This window comes from Glycine max, chromosome 6 (assembly GCF_000004515.6).
Source record: "Glycine max cultivar Williams 82 chromosome 6, Glycine_max_v4.0, whole genome shotgun sequence".
NCBI lineage: Eukaryota > Viridiplantae > Streptophyta > Magnoliopsida > Fabales > Fabaceae > Glycine > Glycine max.
In genome coordinates this window covers 9,662,043-9,681,214 of record NC_038242.2, presented here as the reverse complement: position 1 = coordinate 9,681,214, position 19,172 = coordinate 9,662,043, and the positions used below count along the sequence as shown (strand labels likewise).

Sequence of the window (19,172 nt, the reverse complement as noted above, 5' to 3'; positions counted from 1 at the left end):
TTAGACTTCTGCTTGTTAGTATTATTTTTATCGAATGAAAATTGAAGTACTAATATGAATATTATAACCAACCTTTACCAAATAGTGTGGTGTACCGGAAATACCAGTGCAAAGAATCTCAATATTTATGCTACTAAATTAATTGAGACAAGCTTAACATTAACTTTTTTTTTGTTAGCATATGAAAAATCTTTTATACGAAAGAACAAGGAAGCGGCATAGCCTATAGCCAGTGAGTTCCGTGACATACAATGTAAATAAAAGTCTACATTATTATAATTTTTTAAACATATTTTTTAAGTAAAAAATCCTTTTCCTGGAAGAAATTTGAACTAACAAGTCTTTGGTTTTACTCATATCATAAAAGTAGAATCAATGATCTTTGTTGTTTAAACTAAATTGTAGAATATCTAACAAAAAGACAAAGAAGTTCTAGAAAATTCAATCCCTATTTTTTTTTTTAATTCATAAATATTATTTACAAATCTCTAATCCTTGCATTTTGTTCTTTTATAGGTACTGGTAATTCAATCCTCATAAAAGAAAAAACGTATATAGAAAAGTTAAAAACGTGTAAGTGGGGATAAAAGAGTCGATGCTTGGCTATTCATATATATATAGTCAGGCAGTGACTTCATACAAGTGGGTGTAGAAGAGTTGATGCTTGACTATTCATAAAACTAAGTGAAGGATCGCACTTGTACACCTACTAAGAGTTTCATAAATTAAAGAAAGAAAGAAAGAAATGACATCCGACATCCCAATAGAGGAAGAGAGCTTATAATTCTTCTGTCTCCTTCAAGATAATAGGGAAATTCTTAAATCATGAAAGTTTATTTAAACCATACAATTCACTAGTAATCACTTTCCTCATCTAATTAATTTGGTGCAACTTTATTTTATGCTCTAAAAATAGTTTAAAGTCAAAACTTAAAAAAAAAAAGAATTTTAAAAATAAAGTAAAAGAAGACTTGGGTATGCATCATTTTTAAAGTAATATTTTTGTTTCAGTATTCCAAAACGATTGTCATGCATCATTTGTTCAGTACTTTAGGGTGAGAGGAAGAAGACTTGGGTATGCAACTTCTGAAAGCTACTTCAATTGTTTTGTAAGTTTTTAATTTTTCAAACGCCCCCCCAAATCCTAATTTCAACTTTTAAAAAGAAGAAAAAACACAAAAAGAAGTCTAGACCAAACAGTTTCAAAGACTAATAGTGAACATCATCACCATTGATGAGGAGTCTCATGACCTGCGTTCTATATTTGAGGGTAATTCTTTAACGTGCCCCATTTTTATATTACGGATAAAAATGAGATGCATTAAAGAATTGCTTGATTTGAGGTGTCCCCTCAAAAGCATTTTCAGCCCATTGATTAGATGTTAGGCCTGCCTTATAGTCCAGTAAGTGAAGATAATGCCTTGCTTATTAATTCAATTCCGGGTCATTAAGAGAAGGAATGCCACCAATATTGATATTGACTTCGGCTCAATGCATTTATTAAACACTTGTATGACTTTTACCAGTCCAAGCAATTCCGTTTAATTAAAATGACAACACATGCAAAAAAATACTGAAAAATTTCACTCACTGCACAATATTTCTCGATTTAATTTGCGCCACTTTAAATCGTATCAATTTCTTCTTTTGAATTCAATAATTGGTATCTTTATAAATTGCACTAGGAAAACTAGTAGGAGATGTTTGGGAGAGCAGAGTTGCAAACGGGGAAAGCATTTTCAATAGTAATAATTCGAACAATGGTGACAACATTCAATGGTACATCATAATTGCCACCATATATATATAACCATTCTGAAAATAAGACAAAACAACATTACCACTTCATAGTTAATGCAGAACTGAAGAACGATGAACTAAAAGAACTTTATAGTTGCAACCATAATATGTACTATATTGAATCTTCGAATTGATGAAGTGCCACCAACTAGCACTCTTCATCGACCATCCCATATCGGTGACATCACATCGTTGCAAATGGTTTCATCCTCATGCCCAGCACATGTATTACAAGTATAATGACAATTAGCATAGTCTGTTGTTTCTGTTAGACTTAGACCTGACCTTTCACCAATCACATATTCTGTTGAATTTGATGTAGCATTAATCCATGTAGTTGTTGTTGTTGTCATCATTCTAAGACTATCCAATTCCATTGCCACTTCTTTCATGGTAGGTCTTTCCTCCCCTCTAAGCCTCAAGCACCATTGAGCAATGTTAGCAACTTCCTTTACTTGCTCACTATTTCCCTCACTCACACAATCCTCAACAATTTCGAACAAGCAATCATCCTTCACAGCTGAAAGGAAATACAAGGCTAAGTTTCTCTCCTCCTCTGGCATGTCAAAAGAAAGTGCCCTTCTTCCGGTTAGCAACTCTGCAAGCACGACACCAAAGCTATAAACATCGCTTTTCTCGGTTAGTTGGCTGCTCTGAAAGTACTCAGGGTCAAGGTACCCTAGAGTTCCTTGAACCAACGTTGTCAATTGACACTTGTCACGTGGAACCAATCTCGAGGTTCCAAAGTCAGAAACCTTAGCTGTGTATTTGTCATCTAAGAGTATGTTAGTTGACTTGAAGTCCCTATGGATGATTGGTATGGAGGCAGCAGAATGCAAGTATGCAAGCACACCAGCTGTTTCTGCTGCTATTCTTAGACGTGCTTCCCAAGGAAGTGTGGTGTTTTTGTTGTGAATGTGGTCAAAGAGGGTGCCATTGTTCACAAATTCATAAACCAGAAGTGGCATTTCTGTCTCCAGACAGCAACCTAGGAGTTTGACAACATTTCTGTGGTTAATTTGGGACAGTACAACCACTTCATTGATGAATTGTTCGGTTTGGCTGTGGTCTACTAGTTTTGATTTCTTGATAGCAACAACATGGTCATCTGGAAGTATTCCCCTATAAACTGTACCGTATCCTCCTCTGCCAATGATTCTGCTCTCGTGAAAGTTTTCGGTGGCTTTCTTTAGCTCTCTTGCAGTGAAAATTTTGGCTCTCTCAGATGATCCTTCCATGTTTGAAATTTGCTGCTGTAACATTAAGCCACCATTTTGCTTGAAATATCTTGTTGTGAGTCTCACTCTTTTTCTTTTACGAAACACATGGTATAGCCAGCCACTACCAATTAACAACAGCATAAGGCCTATGCCAGTGCCTACATTGACAAAGTTGCTAGTTGAATCAGTCTTTAATTTTTCATGGTTTTGCAAATATGTCATTCACAGATATCTTTCAATTACTTTATTTTATAGGTGAGTTATCCCTTGAACTTCATTTTCGATAGCAGATACTAATCATTACACTTCATACTATCTACTTGCAAACAAATGTCACCTCTATTAACAAGATTCGGGGAGCTGTGAATCTAGATTTTTCCTATAGAATAGATACTGACATAGAGATCCAGAACTTCAAAAGTTGCTGTCTAAAAGCAAGCACAAATACAAAGCAATAGACTACAAGTGACAAGAAAAATCAAGAATGTTAGAGATGAAAAAGAATGTTCAAACAGATCAAAGATCTTAAAAATAAGGGAACAAAACTCATATGTCTTCCTTTTCTTTTGTATTTGTGTTGTTTTCAGAGAGTGCTATCATGTAAACCAACGAAATAACACGTACCTATCACAATCTGATTAACCACATGTTGTAGATTCGAGACGCAGCCACTTCCTCCTTTTCTGCCATCTCCCTGGTACCCCTTGCTCTTAGGACAAGAACAATTATAGCTCCCAGGTAGATTAATGCAAAGATCTGAACAGTCATTTAGACTCAGATTGGCACACTCATCAATATCTAGTAAAGAAACAAGCAAAAAACAGTTAATACTCCATTCATTTATCAACAAAACAAATTATAATTTTTGTCTAGTTACAACTTTGTGGGAATCCGGAAACAGCCTCTTTGCATATGCAAGGGTAAGGCTGTGTACAACATCCCTCCCCCATACCTTCGCATAGCAAAGAGCCTCTGGGCAATGGGGTACGAAGTTTTTTTACAACTTTGTGGGAATATAATCTGTACCTTGGCATCCACCATGAAGGTATGCATTTCCCACATAACCTTCTAAGCATCTGCAAAGGTACCCTGGTCCATTGTCAGAGTCAATACACTTGCTATTTTCTTGGCAGGCAAAACTAGTCAAATTCTTCTTAGCTTCTTGGCATGTTTGATTCCCAACAGCCCAATCTAGCACTGTGGGAGCGGTTTTTCTCTTCTGAAGTTTGATGAAGTCATCAGTGGAGAACTTGAAAGAGTCTTCTTCCACCAAAAGAGAGTAGCTACAAGGAATATTCATATCCCTATGCATCAAATTTAAACTCAGCACACGAGCTTGATATGCCAAGATGTTTTTTGGGATAGAGGTTTGGCAGAAACCAACGCCAAACCAGGAACCATTGGCTGAACTTTCTACACTACTACAAAGTGAAAAACACCCTCCAGCTGAGTAGTTTTTCCCAATTGTTGCATTGATGCTTGAAAGGGTGTCACATCCAATTCCAATGAACTTGTTCTGGGTGTATGAGAAGGGGAATGCTTGCAAAGTCATAGATGAATTCCCTGAATCCACTAGCACACCCTTTTCATCATAGCACACATAAGCTACAGGGGATTTTATCCTCAAATGGCCATTCAATGAAACCTCTAAGATCTCAATACTTTTGGTGACATTCCACAGAAATGGTTTGGGAGGGTTGTGACTTGTGTTACACGCAACATAAAAGTTGCTGTTCAAGTAGCAGTCCTCAGCTGTACCAAATGGGTAAGGAATGTTAACACTTCCACATTTATTTTGGCAGCTGGAATGAATTGTTTGTGACATTGCTGAGATCATTAATAGAAACCAAGCAACTAGCACAACTTTTGTATCATCCCGCGATGAAGTCATTGCTGCATGCAATTCATCATCAAGAATTTTGAGATTAAGCAATTGCTGACACTGCCATGAATTTGAATTGCTCAAAATTAAGGCCGTAGAGTCAGGCTTCAATTGTTACTTTTTTAACAATTATTATTATTATAGTATTCGGGATTTGTCTTCATTTTTTATATATAAGTGCAGGATTTGTCTTTTGGCTTATGAGAATAAATATCACTTCGATACCTTCTTAATTAGTGTAGCTACGCTTCTATTGGACCTACAAAAGAAATTTAATTTGCTTTAGAGAACAACTACTTATGTACTGTATGTAGAATAATCATTGTCGTGGAGTCAAGCTCATATATAGCGGGTATCCCGGTTAATTAACTCAATAAAGATAACTTGTGTATTAGTGATTTGAGAAAGTTTGTGCCAAGGTTTTATATTGGTAAAACTAAAAGACTAAAGTGGTGGACAGGAGGTGAAATCTTTCTCTAAGGATGTTCTTTTGGGTTAGTAAAAGGTCATTAGAGAACTTGTAAAACTTTTGGTAATATGGTAAAGTCAATGTTGAAGCTTCTATTCTCCGTAGTCCTATGAAATTTACAAGGCCGTTGCGATGAGTGACCGTTGACCTTGAAAAATAAAATCCGTAATTCTTGGATTCCAACTTGTTTAGGTAATTGGCCAGTTTTTTCTTTTCTTTTCTCTTTATCACGAGTAATCGGGCAGTACATTTGCTTTTCATAGACCTCGGTCCAATACACGAGAAAAAAAATAAGTTTGGGCTGGACTTAAGTAAAACATCTCACACGAAGAGAAAAGTACACCCCTTCGTTCAAAATTATGAACCTATACCCTTAAGAAGAAAAAAATAGTAATAAGCATTAGGCTTAAGAAATGTACACAGTTTATTCCTATTTCTTCCTCTTTTTTCCAGCTAAAAAGATACTTCATTCATTAGAAATAGGTATAAGATATACTCACCGTATCAAATACAAATAGGACAGCTATGTAGCATAACTGCTTGTGCACAGATGACCAAACAACCAAACACTGCCATAAAAAAGGTTAACGAAAAAATCCTTCCAGACCCACCATATTTATTCTATTTCTAAGCTCAAGAGTCGTATGATTATTGAATTGGAACAGTCTAAACTCCAGTTTTTCAGTTACAAGATTTAAATTATGGATCAATTTTGCAATGAGTGTCAATTATGCGAAAATATTAAGTATGCATTTAATAACTTAATCCATATAAAAATAAATATGATTCAAATGGAAAATTAATTACAAAAGATGCAAACCAAGGTTCATCCAAACTTAACCCTAAAATAATCATAAACTCATACAAAGAAAGCAGATCTATGAGAGGGATAAGGACAAAGCCATAATCTTTTATAAGGATTGTCATCATTTCTTTCACTCTTCAATGCTGGATAATGATTCTCAAGAGCCTCTTCACTTTAGGTGACTGGAGGGTCCAAAGAATGCTCTCAAATGCGTAATTTCTTCCATTAAATCATGAGTTAGGGCTTATCAAACCCCAAAGACACACCCAAGCCAAAGAAAAGAGAATATTAGGGTGCGAAATTGTCAAGTAGGATTGAAATACCACTGAGCAACTTAATTTATTTGAAAAAAAATCATTGTGCTAACACTGGGTGGGCACTTAAATTGAATCAGTAAACCATCAGCCTACTATATACATGTATTAACCTACTAAATATATATAATCAAAATTCATTTTCCCCAACTTGTGTTTCTTTGTCATGACTTCGTAAACGGAGTAGCACTATCCATCATTGACACCTTTGTAATGCTTCTTCAACATTTGTTTTTGGAAAGTGTTGCAGAGGGCATGAAAGGTTTTCAAAGGAAAGGGCTGCAGAGCCATGTGATTTGTCTTTTGCCTCAATTTCATGAATCTTTAGCACTATTCTATCCATGTAAAATATGTGGTTGATTTGCTCAAACAAAATGATAACCGAACAAAGTTTTAACCCCATATACCATTTTGATTCCACATACAAATCACAAAGAACAAAAAATCAGGGCTCCTCACCATTTCATCTGACCCACCTTACCTGTGAACGTGTATCTGCTCCTTGCCAAGCCATTCACCAAACCATAATATCTATATTCTTCTAATAAGTTCTAACTCTCAGTGGTGGCATGGGTTTTGCTGGTTCTGAAGACCAGCTACGAAAATTCATTAATTATTACAACAAGGCTACAACAGCCACGATCGAATGACCAGAGAAAAAAATCATTGATAAACGGATTACACATATTGACGACAAACTCGGAAACATCATCTAAAAAAGATAATATTTCCTTAATTAATTAAGGGACCAAAAACAACAATAAAAAGTTTAAGAATTAAAAACAAAAATCTTAAAAATTTAGGGACTTAACCCGATTAATTAAACTCATGGACGCTAAAATTATCCTTAGCCATTACAGCCATTACAACATATCAGAACCATTATCTATCATAGTCATGCTGCACATCAGTTTCTTGAAAAAGGTATATATATTGGAAGCATATGTTAAACGTAACAAAGATTTTTTACCCTTCTACAATCTATGGGCCGTATAGAAAAAGGCATTATGACCCCTATTAGTGATAACACTTTTATCTTTTCTTTACAATTATTGAACATAATAACTACTGCATATGGAGAGTGGTACGGGGAAGTATGATTGTTTTCCATGCATATTATTGCTCAAAAGGAAAGGGGGGCCTTCAGAGGAGGGGAGTCCTCTACCAACCCCAAGAAAAAAAAAAAAGCATCAAACAATTGCTGGTGTTTGTCCTTATTAGTCGTGGTCTCATCCTCCTTCTGTATGGGTATGCATATGATATGACCGTTGATCATGCCATTGGTGCTTATATTTGCACATTTTGTCTTTTCGATTACCCAATTTCCTGATAGAAAGAAAGAAAAAAAAAAAGAGGTGAAAATAGCAGAGAAAAAAACAAAGATAATTATTTTAAGGTGTATGGAATCCTTGAATTGAGAATGAAATATCATCCTCCAAAGACAATGACTGAATTCGAGAAAGAATTTTTGTGTACACAGTAATTAATAAGGTTAAGACTTAAACTATCAAAATTAAACCTCCGGCCTTCCTTTGAATTCGTAGTCACATATTGTAAACCTTTGCTGAGAGATTTATAGTCTGCCCTTGAAAATATCTAAATGTACACCCTATTTTAGGTGAAGAGAAAACAAAGATAAAAAGAAGAAAAAGAGAAAACAATAGATATGAAGATAAATGATATAAAAAAAGATTAAAAAATGTGATGATAAAAAATGAAATGAAAGATAAAATAATTGTATATTTATAATAAACCTTTGTCATTTTATGGTAAGGGAAATTAATGATAATAATATACTTTGTAATATACTCTAACATTCATGCGGAGCTAAATTTGAGAGTTAATAAACTAAAATGAATCTTTTAAAAGATAAAGGATTAAAATAAATTTTAGTAAAAAGATAAATATATATATATATATATATATATATATATATATATATAACTAAAAAAGTAAAAAAAAAAAGAGAAAATGTGAGAGCTTTTTTAATTTTTATATCGTGTGAGAATTTATATTTGTTGCATGATTGGCTAGAAATAGAAGGGAGACAGTACAAATAGGTGTGATGAAAACAATGTGAGTTGTTTGGTGTCATCGAAATAAAGTGGAAAAAAAAAACCAAACATTTTGAAAAAAAAATTGGCTACTCATTTTTACTCTATTTTTACTCACATATATTTATCTTTTCTCTATTTATTCTCTATTTCTTTTAAAACCAAACATTTTTATTTTATTATATATTCCTCACCTATTTTTATTAACACGTCCCATTTCCTTTGATTCTTAGTTCTTTTCTTCTTACTGAACGGACAATTATTACATGTAACTTTCATATTGTTTGATTTGCTAGCTCCTAGATATAGAAAAAAAAAAAAATCTAAAGTAGACTTTAGCTAACAATTTCCATAGACGAATCTATAATTTTAGTACGTAAGTAAATGCATTGATCTATCAATCAATCAGCCATTCAGCCTTGCTCCTATGTCCTATTCCCGTCCCAACCTCAGTCCAAAAAAAGGTGGAAAGGGTTTGAGATTGGCAGCAAAGTGTCTGCTTGCAGTGTTGTTTTTCAGTCTCTCAAAATGTATGAAGACAGAGACATTTTGGCGTACTATAATGGAATGTAATAATTATCACGCATTGGTAAATGCTGACCGACTATCGAATATACTCCATAATCCATATGACTTCAATCAATCTTGAGCGGGCTTGATATTCGTGGCTTCTAAAACTAGCTCATTAATTTTGAGCCCTATCCTTCAAATAGATTAAATTGTTGTGTAAGGTGATGTTTTGTGCATGGATGTTGTAGGTCATGAATTTAAAGCAATTTTAGAATAACTAAACTACTCGTAATTACGAATTATAACATTTAAATCATCATTACTTGACTGGGATAAATCAAGAACACGTATCTAAATTCATATAATAGAATTTATAATGATTTCACAGTGATTGTATAGATAAATAGAGAGATTAGAAAAAATTATTCAGAGAGATACTACCCTTAGAGAGAGAGTGTACGTGTATATGTCCAAACTACGTAACAGAAAAACATCTTATTAACATCATGCGAAGATAATTAGGGCTTCTTATTCCTCAAGAAAAGGAGGGGAGGGGGTAGGATACATTAACTGGCCAATGCAATGATATAACAATATAAATAGTAATTTAAATTATAATTTAATCATTGACTGATATTAGACTTACATACACCTCAGTATTTTAAACATTTCATAAATATATTTTAATTCTCTTTATTTTTCTATTTGATTGAGAGAGAAAAAATAATGATGAGATTTTTAAAATAAATAATGATTTATATTATTACTCGTAAGTAGAAGCTTTGGAGTGTACGAACGTACGTAGGAAAGCTACAGCTAGATAACCTCTTTTAACAATAAAGTAATAGTGAAAAAAGAAGGGTTCAAAACACATACAACCAAATAAAAATAATTTATTTTGTATTTAAATTATATTAAAATAGATGACATATTAAATATATATTTATTGATGAGTTTGTGAAGTATGAAAAATTTTCTTTAATAATATGAAAATTTTATGTATGTTCACATTGAAACTGATCTCTATTCGCTAGAGATGAAATAATAGTATTAAAATATTAGTGATTATTCTTTTTAGCGAATAAGAAGAAAAGTAATAATTGTGTCATTCAATGAGCAATTCTATTTGTAGATAAATTTCCAATAATATCAAAATCACTACTCATAGTATCTTATCTTATCTTTTAAGTCATTTTAAAATATTATTTTTTGTTACTTTATGGTGTTAATCATTTAGTTTCATCTTTTGTTAACGGTGATAAAATATGCAAAAATTAAAAGTTTGAGTGATAAATTTGTAAAAATAAAACTTGAGTGTTAAAATTTGGAAAATAATAAAAGTTAAGTTATAAAATTTATAATTAAATCTTTTTTTATCATCTCATTTATTACATTTATATAGTTTATATTTTTTTTTCTCTACTTTTCTTTTTATTCCTCGATCTGATCTTTCCACTCATCTCACGAGGTGTAAAACAAGTAACATACAAGAATAAATTAGCAAACAACTTTAGGCGAAGAATCATAATTGAATATATGCCACTCATGTGACCCTAACCCTAACTAATAGTTGGGCCTTTTTTTATAACCTAATAGTTGGGCCTTGGTGCTTAATAACTCGATAAAAATGGCATTTATATCCTGCACCTTTATTATTGTATCGTACAGTTCTCACTGTATTTTGAAAATTTCATTTTGAGAAATAAATTTATATTCTGAAATGAAGTTTTTAAAATACAATGGGAGGTGCATGAGATGAGAATGCAGAATGCAATAGTCTGAAAAAAGACAAACACCATTATATCCTGCATTCATACTATTTCGTTCTGTCCCTCATTGCATTTCAAAATGTATATTCTGAAACGTAAATTGGGAAATGCCAGATACGATTGTGATTGTGGGAGTGTAGGAAATAAATTTCACCAATTCTTATACTAAGAACTGGGCCAATATATTAGATCTACAGTGATCAGTTGCGTTACTATTCATTTACCCATGTAGCCAATTTTAACTTGGATTGAATTGTCGGGCGCGACAGAAAAATAAAGCACTTGGATCGAATTAAAATTTTATACTCAGTGTAATAAAATTATTTTATATATATATATATATATATATATATATATATATATATATATATATATATATATATATATATATATATGTGTGTGTGTGTGTGTGTGTGTGTGTTTTGTTCAGCATCTATACTGAAAAGTTAGACCACCGGCCGCCCCAGTGGTTTTGTAGGGGTAGTCACCATCTATCATTGAATATCTTCCTTCTCTCTTTAGCATATTTTCCTACGAATAAAAAAATGTTAAATATTATTGCCACCCACCAAAAAAATATGCATATCATTATTAATCGTTGATTTTTTTTTATCATTAATTTTGTATATTAGACTCAGACATATAAGATACATATTAGAGTAAAATATAGAACAATTTACGAATTAGGCAGGTGTTTAAATAAATAACTTAATTAAACATCTTTTTAATGAGATTTTGTCATATTTTATCATGATTTTTGAATAAATTTATCCATAAATACTTATAGGAAAAAAATACAAAAGATGAGATTTTCGCATAAGCTAAAAGTTAGGATGTAGGAGTGACAAAAATCCTCGTACTCATGGATATCTACTTCAATCACTCTCAATTTTTTTTAAAAAATATCCACTCTATTCGAGTGGGTACAAATACAGATATTATTTAACTTTCTTAAAACAAGGACGGGACGAGGATGGATATGTAACAGTCCATCCCATTCCTGTATCCATACTGGTTCCCAAAAGATTTAATAATTATAAAGTTGATAAGAACTTATTTTAATAAAATATACTAAATGTATTGGAGTATTCCAGGATCCAATTAGGCTTAATGATTTGTCCTCGTCAATTATCGAGGGTAGAGACAAAATGTGAGTCTCCTTATACTTATGCATTTTTCTACTCTTTATCTTTTAACTTTAACTTATATTAATTTTTAGCTTTGAACTCTGATAAAAATTGTCGGAACTTTGAAGGAGATGAATTCTAATATTATCAAATTTGAGAGATTTGCTGACAAACTTTGTTTGTTGTCACAAAAGTATATATATATATATATATATATATATATATATATATATATATATATATATATATATATATATATAAATTAGGAATTCAAGAACTATATTAATTATCGCTGTGTTGATTTCGGTAACCAATTTAATTACCAACTCCTATAAAATTACAAATCGATAACTATCTCATGAGAGGGATTTTAGTTCCTGGACATTAACCTTAATTAAATGGTTGACTAATAACATGACTGGCTAGCAGTTAGTCCATATCATTATTGCCATATGTTTTGAAGTGGTCTTAAATGACATGTGAAAAATGACTCGGGAAATTTAACACACAATTCTACATGCACCCACCCTTACCTTGTCCTCTGCCAACCCCACTTCTTAAGGCTTCTGTTATGTTTTGATGTATAGATTCAGTCTCCATACTATACAGCTAATTATGCAATGTATATGCTTGTTTTACATCTATACATCTTCAAACGCAGCCACTGAATCTGATTTTGGGTTAGGTGTAACTGCATGCAATTGCCATTTGATCTTTCTTTTGCCTCAATTTCATGAATCTTTAGCACCATTCTATACATATGTAAAATACGTGTGGATGATTTGCTCAGACAGAATGATATCACGGGTTCATGCACGAATCCTCACCATTGCATCTGACCCACCTTGCCTGCGAACGTATCTGCTATATCCTTGCCAAGCTATTGACCAAACCACCCAATCTATATTCTTCCAACTCACTTGTGGGATTATTATTTTCGATGAGGTGGCATGGGTTTTGCTGGTTCATATGCAGGTTGGAAATGAAAAATCTTGAAATTAAGAAAACATAGAAGAAAATGGGTAATTATATATAGATACCATATAATATCACATACACTTCATCAATAAATTATCTTTTTTTCTTTTTCATCACATTATATTACTCATTATATATTTTTTTCTCTATCTATTATTTTATTTTTTTTCTCTAAGTATTTTTTAGCACGCTGTATTCCATGCATAATTTTCTGAAGAAAATATAACATTTATTATTAATTGCAAGTTTATTATAACAGAAATTTTACTTAAATTAGGTGGTCCAACTAGCCAATTAAACGCAGCCAGGATCGAATAATCCAAGAAAAAATCATATATATATGCACAAAAGATGACAAACTCGGTAACATCAAACTCATGAGGACAAATTTAATCTTAGCCATTAGAATCATTAATAAATGCATGATCTAGCATACACATGGCAACAAAATTCGTATCCGCCCGAATCCATTTTGACTTTGACGGGTAATATCCGAGTTGACCGGATTTGTGTTTGGATTTGAGTTTTCCCGGTAACCCAAAGTTGCGTACGAGTATGGGATTAATAGATCCGTCCCGACCCCGAACTTGAATCCGTCCTGTCACTTAAAATCTTTAAAATTTTTGCATAATTTAATCAAAAGACATAAAATTTGTATTACTAATTAATTTTATTTTAGAATTTTTACATAATTTAATATTATTTTTTAACTATTTTTGTAGACACACGCACTATAATAAATTTATTGATATATAAGTAGTTAAAAATAAATGTTTAACAATTAATTTATTTTTTCTAAAAACAAATTTTTAATATTTTTTTACAAAAAAAAATATTTTTCTAATTTGAATCGTGTATGAGACAGGGTTGAGAATACTCGATATCCAATGGATACCTGACGAGTACGGGGATAGGACAATAAACTTAAACCGTCGGATATGTTGAAAAGTCGGAATAAGAGATTGAAGAGATAATATCCGTATCCGTCATACCCCATTATCATGTCTAATGTAGCATAGTGACGTTGCATATCAGTTTCTTCAAGGTATACATGATGGGAGGCATGTACAGCGTAACAGAGATCTTTGACCCTCCACTAATTTGTATTTTGTACAACCTATGGGCCGTGAAGAAAAAGGTAGCATATATGTCCCCCAATTAGTGATGTTACTTTTATCTTTTCTTACAATTATTGTACATATAACTGCATATGTAAAGTGGTCCAGGGAAGTATGATGTTCTCCATATTCGTATTACAAACGGGTGGCTTTCAGGTGAGGGAGTCCCCTACCTACCGGTCCTTTCAAATTAATCCAAACCATAATCTATCAATCCTCCCAAGAAAATAAGACATGGTTATTTGTCTCTGGTTATCATCCACCTGATGAATTATCAAACGATTTCTGGTGTTTGTCCTTAGTCGTGTTCTCATCCTCACCTATGGTCCTTCAATGAGAATGCGTACGACCCCTCATTTCCTTGTTGTTTATATTTGCATATTTTGTCTTTTCGATTCCCCAATTTCCATGTGCGTACGAAATCAAAATGAGGTGAAAACTGCATAGAACGAAAGATAATTATTATAAGGTGAATGGAGCCCTTGAATTGTGAATGAAATATCATCCTCCAAAGAATGAATTCAAGCAAGAATTCAGGTTGCGTTTGAGTAAACAATTTACTATGCTCTTTTTCGTTTTTAGTTGCTAATAAATTTTTTTATTTGTTTTAGTCTTTCAACTTTTAACTGTTAAAATTTTCAGTCTCAGCCGTCATTTTGTGATTATTCATTTTCGGTAGTTAAAACTGTCAAAAGTTGTCTTTGTTGAACAAAATGGCCCTTCACAGACGGGAAAAACTTTGAATATTAAGCCATAACCCACTCAAATAAAAAATTGAATCATTGGGGCAATTAGAACGAGCAATAGTAAAATAAAGGAAAAGGGAGCTAGAGTTACGTTCTGGTGCTCAACCCATGCAAGTGCGGTTTCTCTCATCAACTACATCAAATCCTATAATCCCTTCCTTGCAGTTGTGGTTCCTCTGATCACTTCAACGAAGTCGTTGAAGCATTTGTGTATGAGGAGCTTCCCAACATGGATGGCACCGCCCCATGTACCAACATCGTTGGTTGCGTCTTCACTACCAATGACTAAGTCCCCACCTCACCAAAAGATCCCTTTCCACCACAAGATGGACCAAGTCACCAATCGCCACACAAATCAATCTTCAACCAATCAAATAATCAATTATTCATTTATTCCATTTAACTGTGTATCTTTCGGGACAGGTTCCTAAAACATTGTTTGTTGTACACCAGGGTTTTAGGGGAAATCGAAAACTTTTCCTCTCTAATTAGCAGTTGTACAATTCTGACTTTGTGGTGGTCACCGTGATTGCACACACTACAGAGGGAGAGGATTGGACGGTGGTGATGGCAAGTTTGCATAAGTGGGTTTTGTATGGTGGGTTGCCTTGGTTTACAGTGATTCATAAGATGGTCTCATGTAGCTAGTTAGAGGCGTGATGATTTGGAGGTTTGTGGTAGTGGCTTATCCGTCGTCATGTTATGCGGATATGGTTTCAAGAATGATAATGATACTATATATGCAGGTGGTTCAAGGATTGAGGATGGGATCGCAGTTTCATGCAAGATGGAATTACTGCCATTGTTGGTTCTGGTGCTTGGGTTGTTCGCTTTAGGGATCGAGAATGAGTATCTTTGGATTTGTGATAAGAGTCGTGGGGAGTGCAAGGCCATTTAGGTAGTTATGTTAGGCCCCAAAATTATTTAAGCCCTAAACCTTTTTATACTCTTTTTTAAAAATATATATTAATTAGTAATTTGAATTATTATATGATATATTAGATACGACAAAAAATATTATAAAAATGATAATGTAAATTTTTTTATACGCTCATAATCTATCATGCATAATAAATTTATTAAATTTTAAAATAATTCAAATGTGATATGTAACTGCATAAGCATTAAATTCATTATACATTGCTATTTTTATTAATAAGATTGTAATTTAAAATTATATTAATTGAACAATTGAAAACTTTCACCAAATATGATTGTAATGTTATATTTTTCTTGAAAATATTTCAAGTTCTACCAAGTATTAAAATATTGAAGATCTAGATTTAATTTTACAAATAAAGATATTATATAAAGTATAAAGAAAAGAAATTTGTATTTCACCAAAACAATATTAGTTATTTTTTTAAAAATAGTATTATTTTTCAAATATATATATTTTTTTAAAGTTTTATTTGGTAATACTTGTAATTATTGTTATTGTTGAAAATAATTTTTCAAAATTAAACCTACTCAAAATTTCTTTGACATTAATTATGTTAAAAGATAATTAAATTAGATGTTTTTATGGTTTTATATATTGACGAACAAAAAAGTTAAAGTATTAAAAAATCCCGAGTCGTTCACCTTCCCGATTGCTTGATTAGCTAGCTAGCTATAGAGAAAATTTGGAGTAGACTTTAGACGAACAATTCTATAGAAGAATCTGTCATTTTAGTACGTTATGCATTGATCTTTCAGTCAATCAGCCTTACTCTTACCCCCGTCCCGTTATTCTTTCAGCCCTTCCTCAGTACGTAGTCCACAAATTAACAGGTACAAGTACGGAAAAGGTAGATAAGTAGTGATACGGTTTGTTTGAGATTAGTTGGCAGCAAAGTGTACGTCTGCTTGCAGTTTGTGTTTCAGATTGGAGACAGACATTTTGGAGTATAATGATCAGGCTATAGAATAATATGTGTGTTTGAATTTAAGTTAGAAATAGGTGGATATGATTTTATGTAAATTCAATAGATAAAAATAAGTTGAAAGTAAAAATAAGAATAATAATGTTTCTGTAAATATATATTTGCCTCAAACGTTTGTAACTTTGTAACTAAACACACTATATAGAATATATGACTTCACAAATCACTTATCACTCATTAATTTTGAGCCTTATCCTTCAAATAAAATTGTGCAAGGGGATGCCGTGGTTTGTGGATGTTCTAGGTGATGAATTTAATTGAGGCAATTTTAGAATATACTCTCTACCTCTTAGATACAAATTACTACTACAATATGTAAATAACCATTGCGTGACAAATATATCAAGAATGCGTGCGCCTGAATCCATGTTAGGATCCAAAGATGATTGGTCAGTGAAGAGAAAAGATAAGAAAAATTCTTGTGAGGAAAAGAAATGGGATAGAGAGTGACATTAGCTGCCAACAGCCATATGTGATAAATTTCTTTTCTGAAAAAAAGTGGTACAATCGAGAATGGAAAGCAATTTCCAATATTATGAGAAAGAACGATTAGACTGTCAAAATATCATGAGCAAAAACAAAGACGATTAACCAATTTTTTTATTGATAAATATTAATTAAATTTTTTGTTTGCAAAAAAATTAAACTCAATCTTTTTTTTCTTTTTAGTCACTCAATCCATTTTATATCTCTTCAAAGATTTGTCAACAGATACTGGGTTAGAGAATTACTATACAAGTCCAACCCTTAAATTAGATGTGATAACCGATATGTGATATCTTCTTTACAGTAGATTTTTTATGTCTACTATATATGTCCATTAACTAACGCATGGCATAACCTTCATGACCAGGTTTAATTCTGTTTCGGTGGCCTTTTTAGTGGCTTTGGAACTACTTCACCGGAAAATTATCATTCAAACTTGTCCATAAATTTAGTTAAGCGGGCCAAAGATTTATTGTTTACAGCGCAGTGATTTGATTAAGCAAATTTGCAAAAGATGATACTGTGATTACGAAAGTCCTGTCACGTAGAATAGTCAAAATGGACTATAGTGCATGATCTTAGGCAGAATTTCTCATGTTCTGCGTACTCTCTTGGCAAGCACTTTCCTTCAATAAAATTTTAATTTAGTGATAATTATGAAATTTGAGTTAATTTGATAGTCAATTTTGATTAAGAATAATTACAATTTCTTTATTTTATTATTGTTTTTAATGAAATAATAAAGAAATTATCATATTTATTTTCATAAGTAGAAGTCAAAAGAAGAAAATAATGTTTTAGAAAAAAATTAATGAAAAATTGAAAGAAAAAGTGAAAGTTAGCGTTAAGTGTGAAGTCAGCGTAAAAAGTAAGTTACCTCGAACCTATATAAAAAGAAAGAAGCAGAAGAGAAAGATATAGCAGGTCCAGAACTCTCTATTGAAAACATACAAAAAGTCTGAGTCTATCCCGAAAAACTCTCATTCTCTAATCATTCCTCTTTTTCTCTCTATTAGTCATCTAGTCTCTTCTTTCATTTCATCCAGGTTAGTCCTAAAGTGTAAAGTCTTTCATGGCGAGAGGTTAAACCCCCTCTATTAGAAATCTAGTAGCAAACACAGCGTAAAAAGTAAGTTACTTTGAGCCTATATAAAGAGAAATTAAGAAGCAGAAGAGAAAGATATAACAGGTCCCAGAACTTTCTATTGAAAATATACAAAGTCTGAGCCTATCCCGAAAAACCCTCATTTTCTAGTCATTCCTCTCTATTAGTCATCCAACATCTTCTTCCATTCCATCCACGTTAGTCCTAAAGTATAAAGTCTTTCATGACGATAGGTTAAACCTCCTCTATTGGGAGTCTAGTAGCAAACACCCTTATTATCTATTAAATGTAATTTCTATTTTTATTGTTTATTTTCTACTCTTCATCGTGAGGGATCAAAGTTGAATGTCTCATTAGATATGATGAAATTTGGAAAAATATTTAATAGAAAAAAATATTAATATTGTATTAAAGATAGTTAGGCATGTTAGGCCCAATATATTTAAATATTAAAATTATCTTTTGGATTAACTTTTGTTTATTGTTCTTGTCTTTTTAATTTCAAATTCTTTCTTTCTTCAAATTCATTGTAATTTTTTATCTTTTACTTACAAATTTGAAATACTTCAACGCAAATACAAATAAAGTCCATGTGGATTCGACATTCGAACTTCCGTTGTATATTTTATTACCTATGACAAATTAGTATACTTATCAACCAATTAAGAGTTAGTTGATAAATTTAGAGATTGAAAACATGCATAACTTGTTGGGGAGACATTTTATCAATTCACCGGATGAGGGTGAAGACCTTTGAGTAGACTACTAAAATTAAATAATTCAATCCAGCGAATATGTACTACTGGGCCGAGAAACATGAAAGATAAAGGCGAATAGATATGTAAACTGCAACATACATCCAGT

At 32.3% G+C, this 19,172-nt stretch overlaps 1 protein-coding gene across 1 annotated transcript; it reads right to left on the bottom strand.

Annotated features, from left to right (window-relative positions):
* Nucleotides 1-1,777: 1,777 nt before the first annotated feature.
* On the bottom strand, nucleotides 1,778-5,013 carry LOC100797492 (putative wall-associated receptor kinase-like 16). The gene is made up of 3 exons (XM_041016405.1): nucleotides 4,047-5,013; nucleotides 3,645-3,818; nucleotides 1,778-3,178 (listed from the first exon to the last, which is right to left on the bottom strand). The coding sequence occupies exons 1-3, from the start codon at nucleotides 4,909-4,911 to the stop codon at nucleotides 1,959-1,961; spliced, it is 2,259 nt and encodes a 752-aa protein (XP_040872339.1). The 5' UTR covers nucleotides 4,912-5,013; the 3' UTR covers nucleotides 1,778-1,958.
* Nucleotides 5,014-19,172: the final 14,159 nt, after the last annotated feature.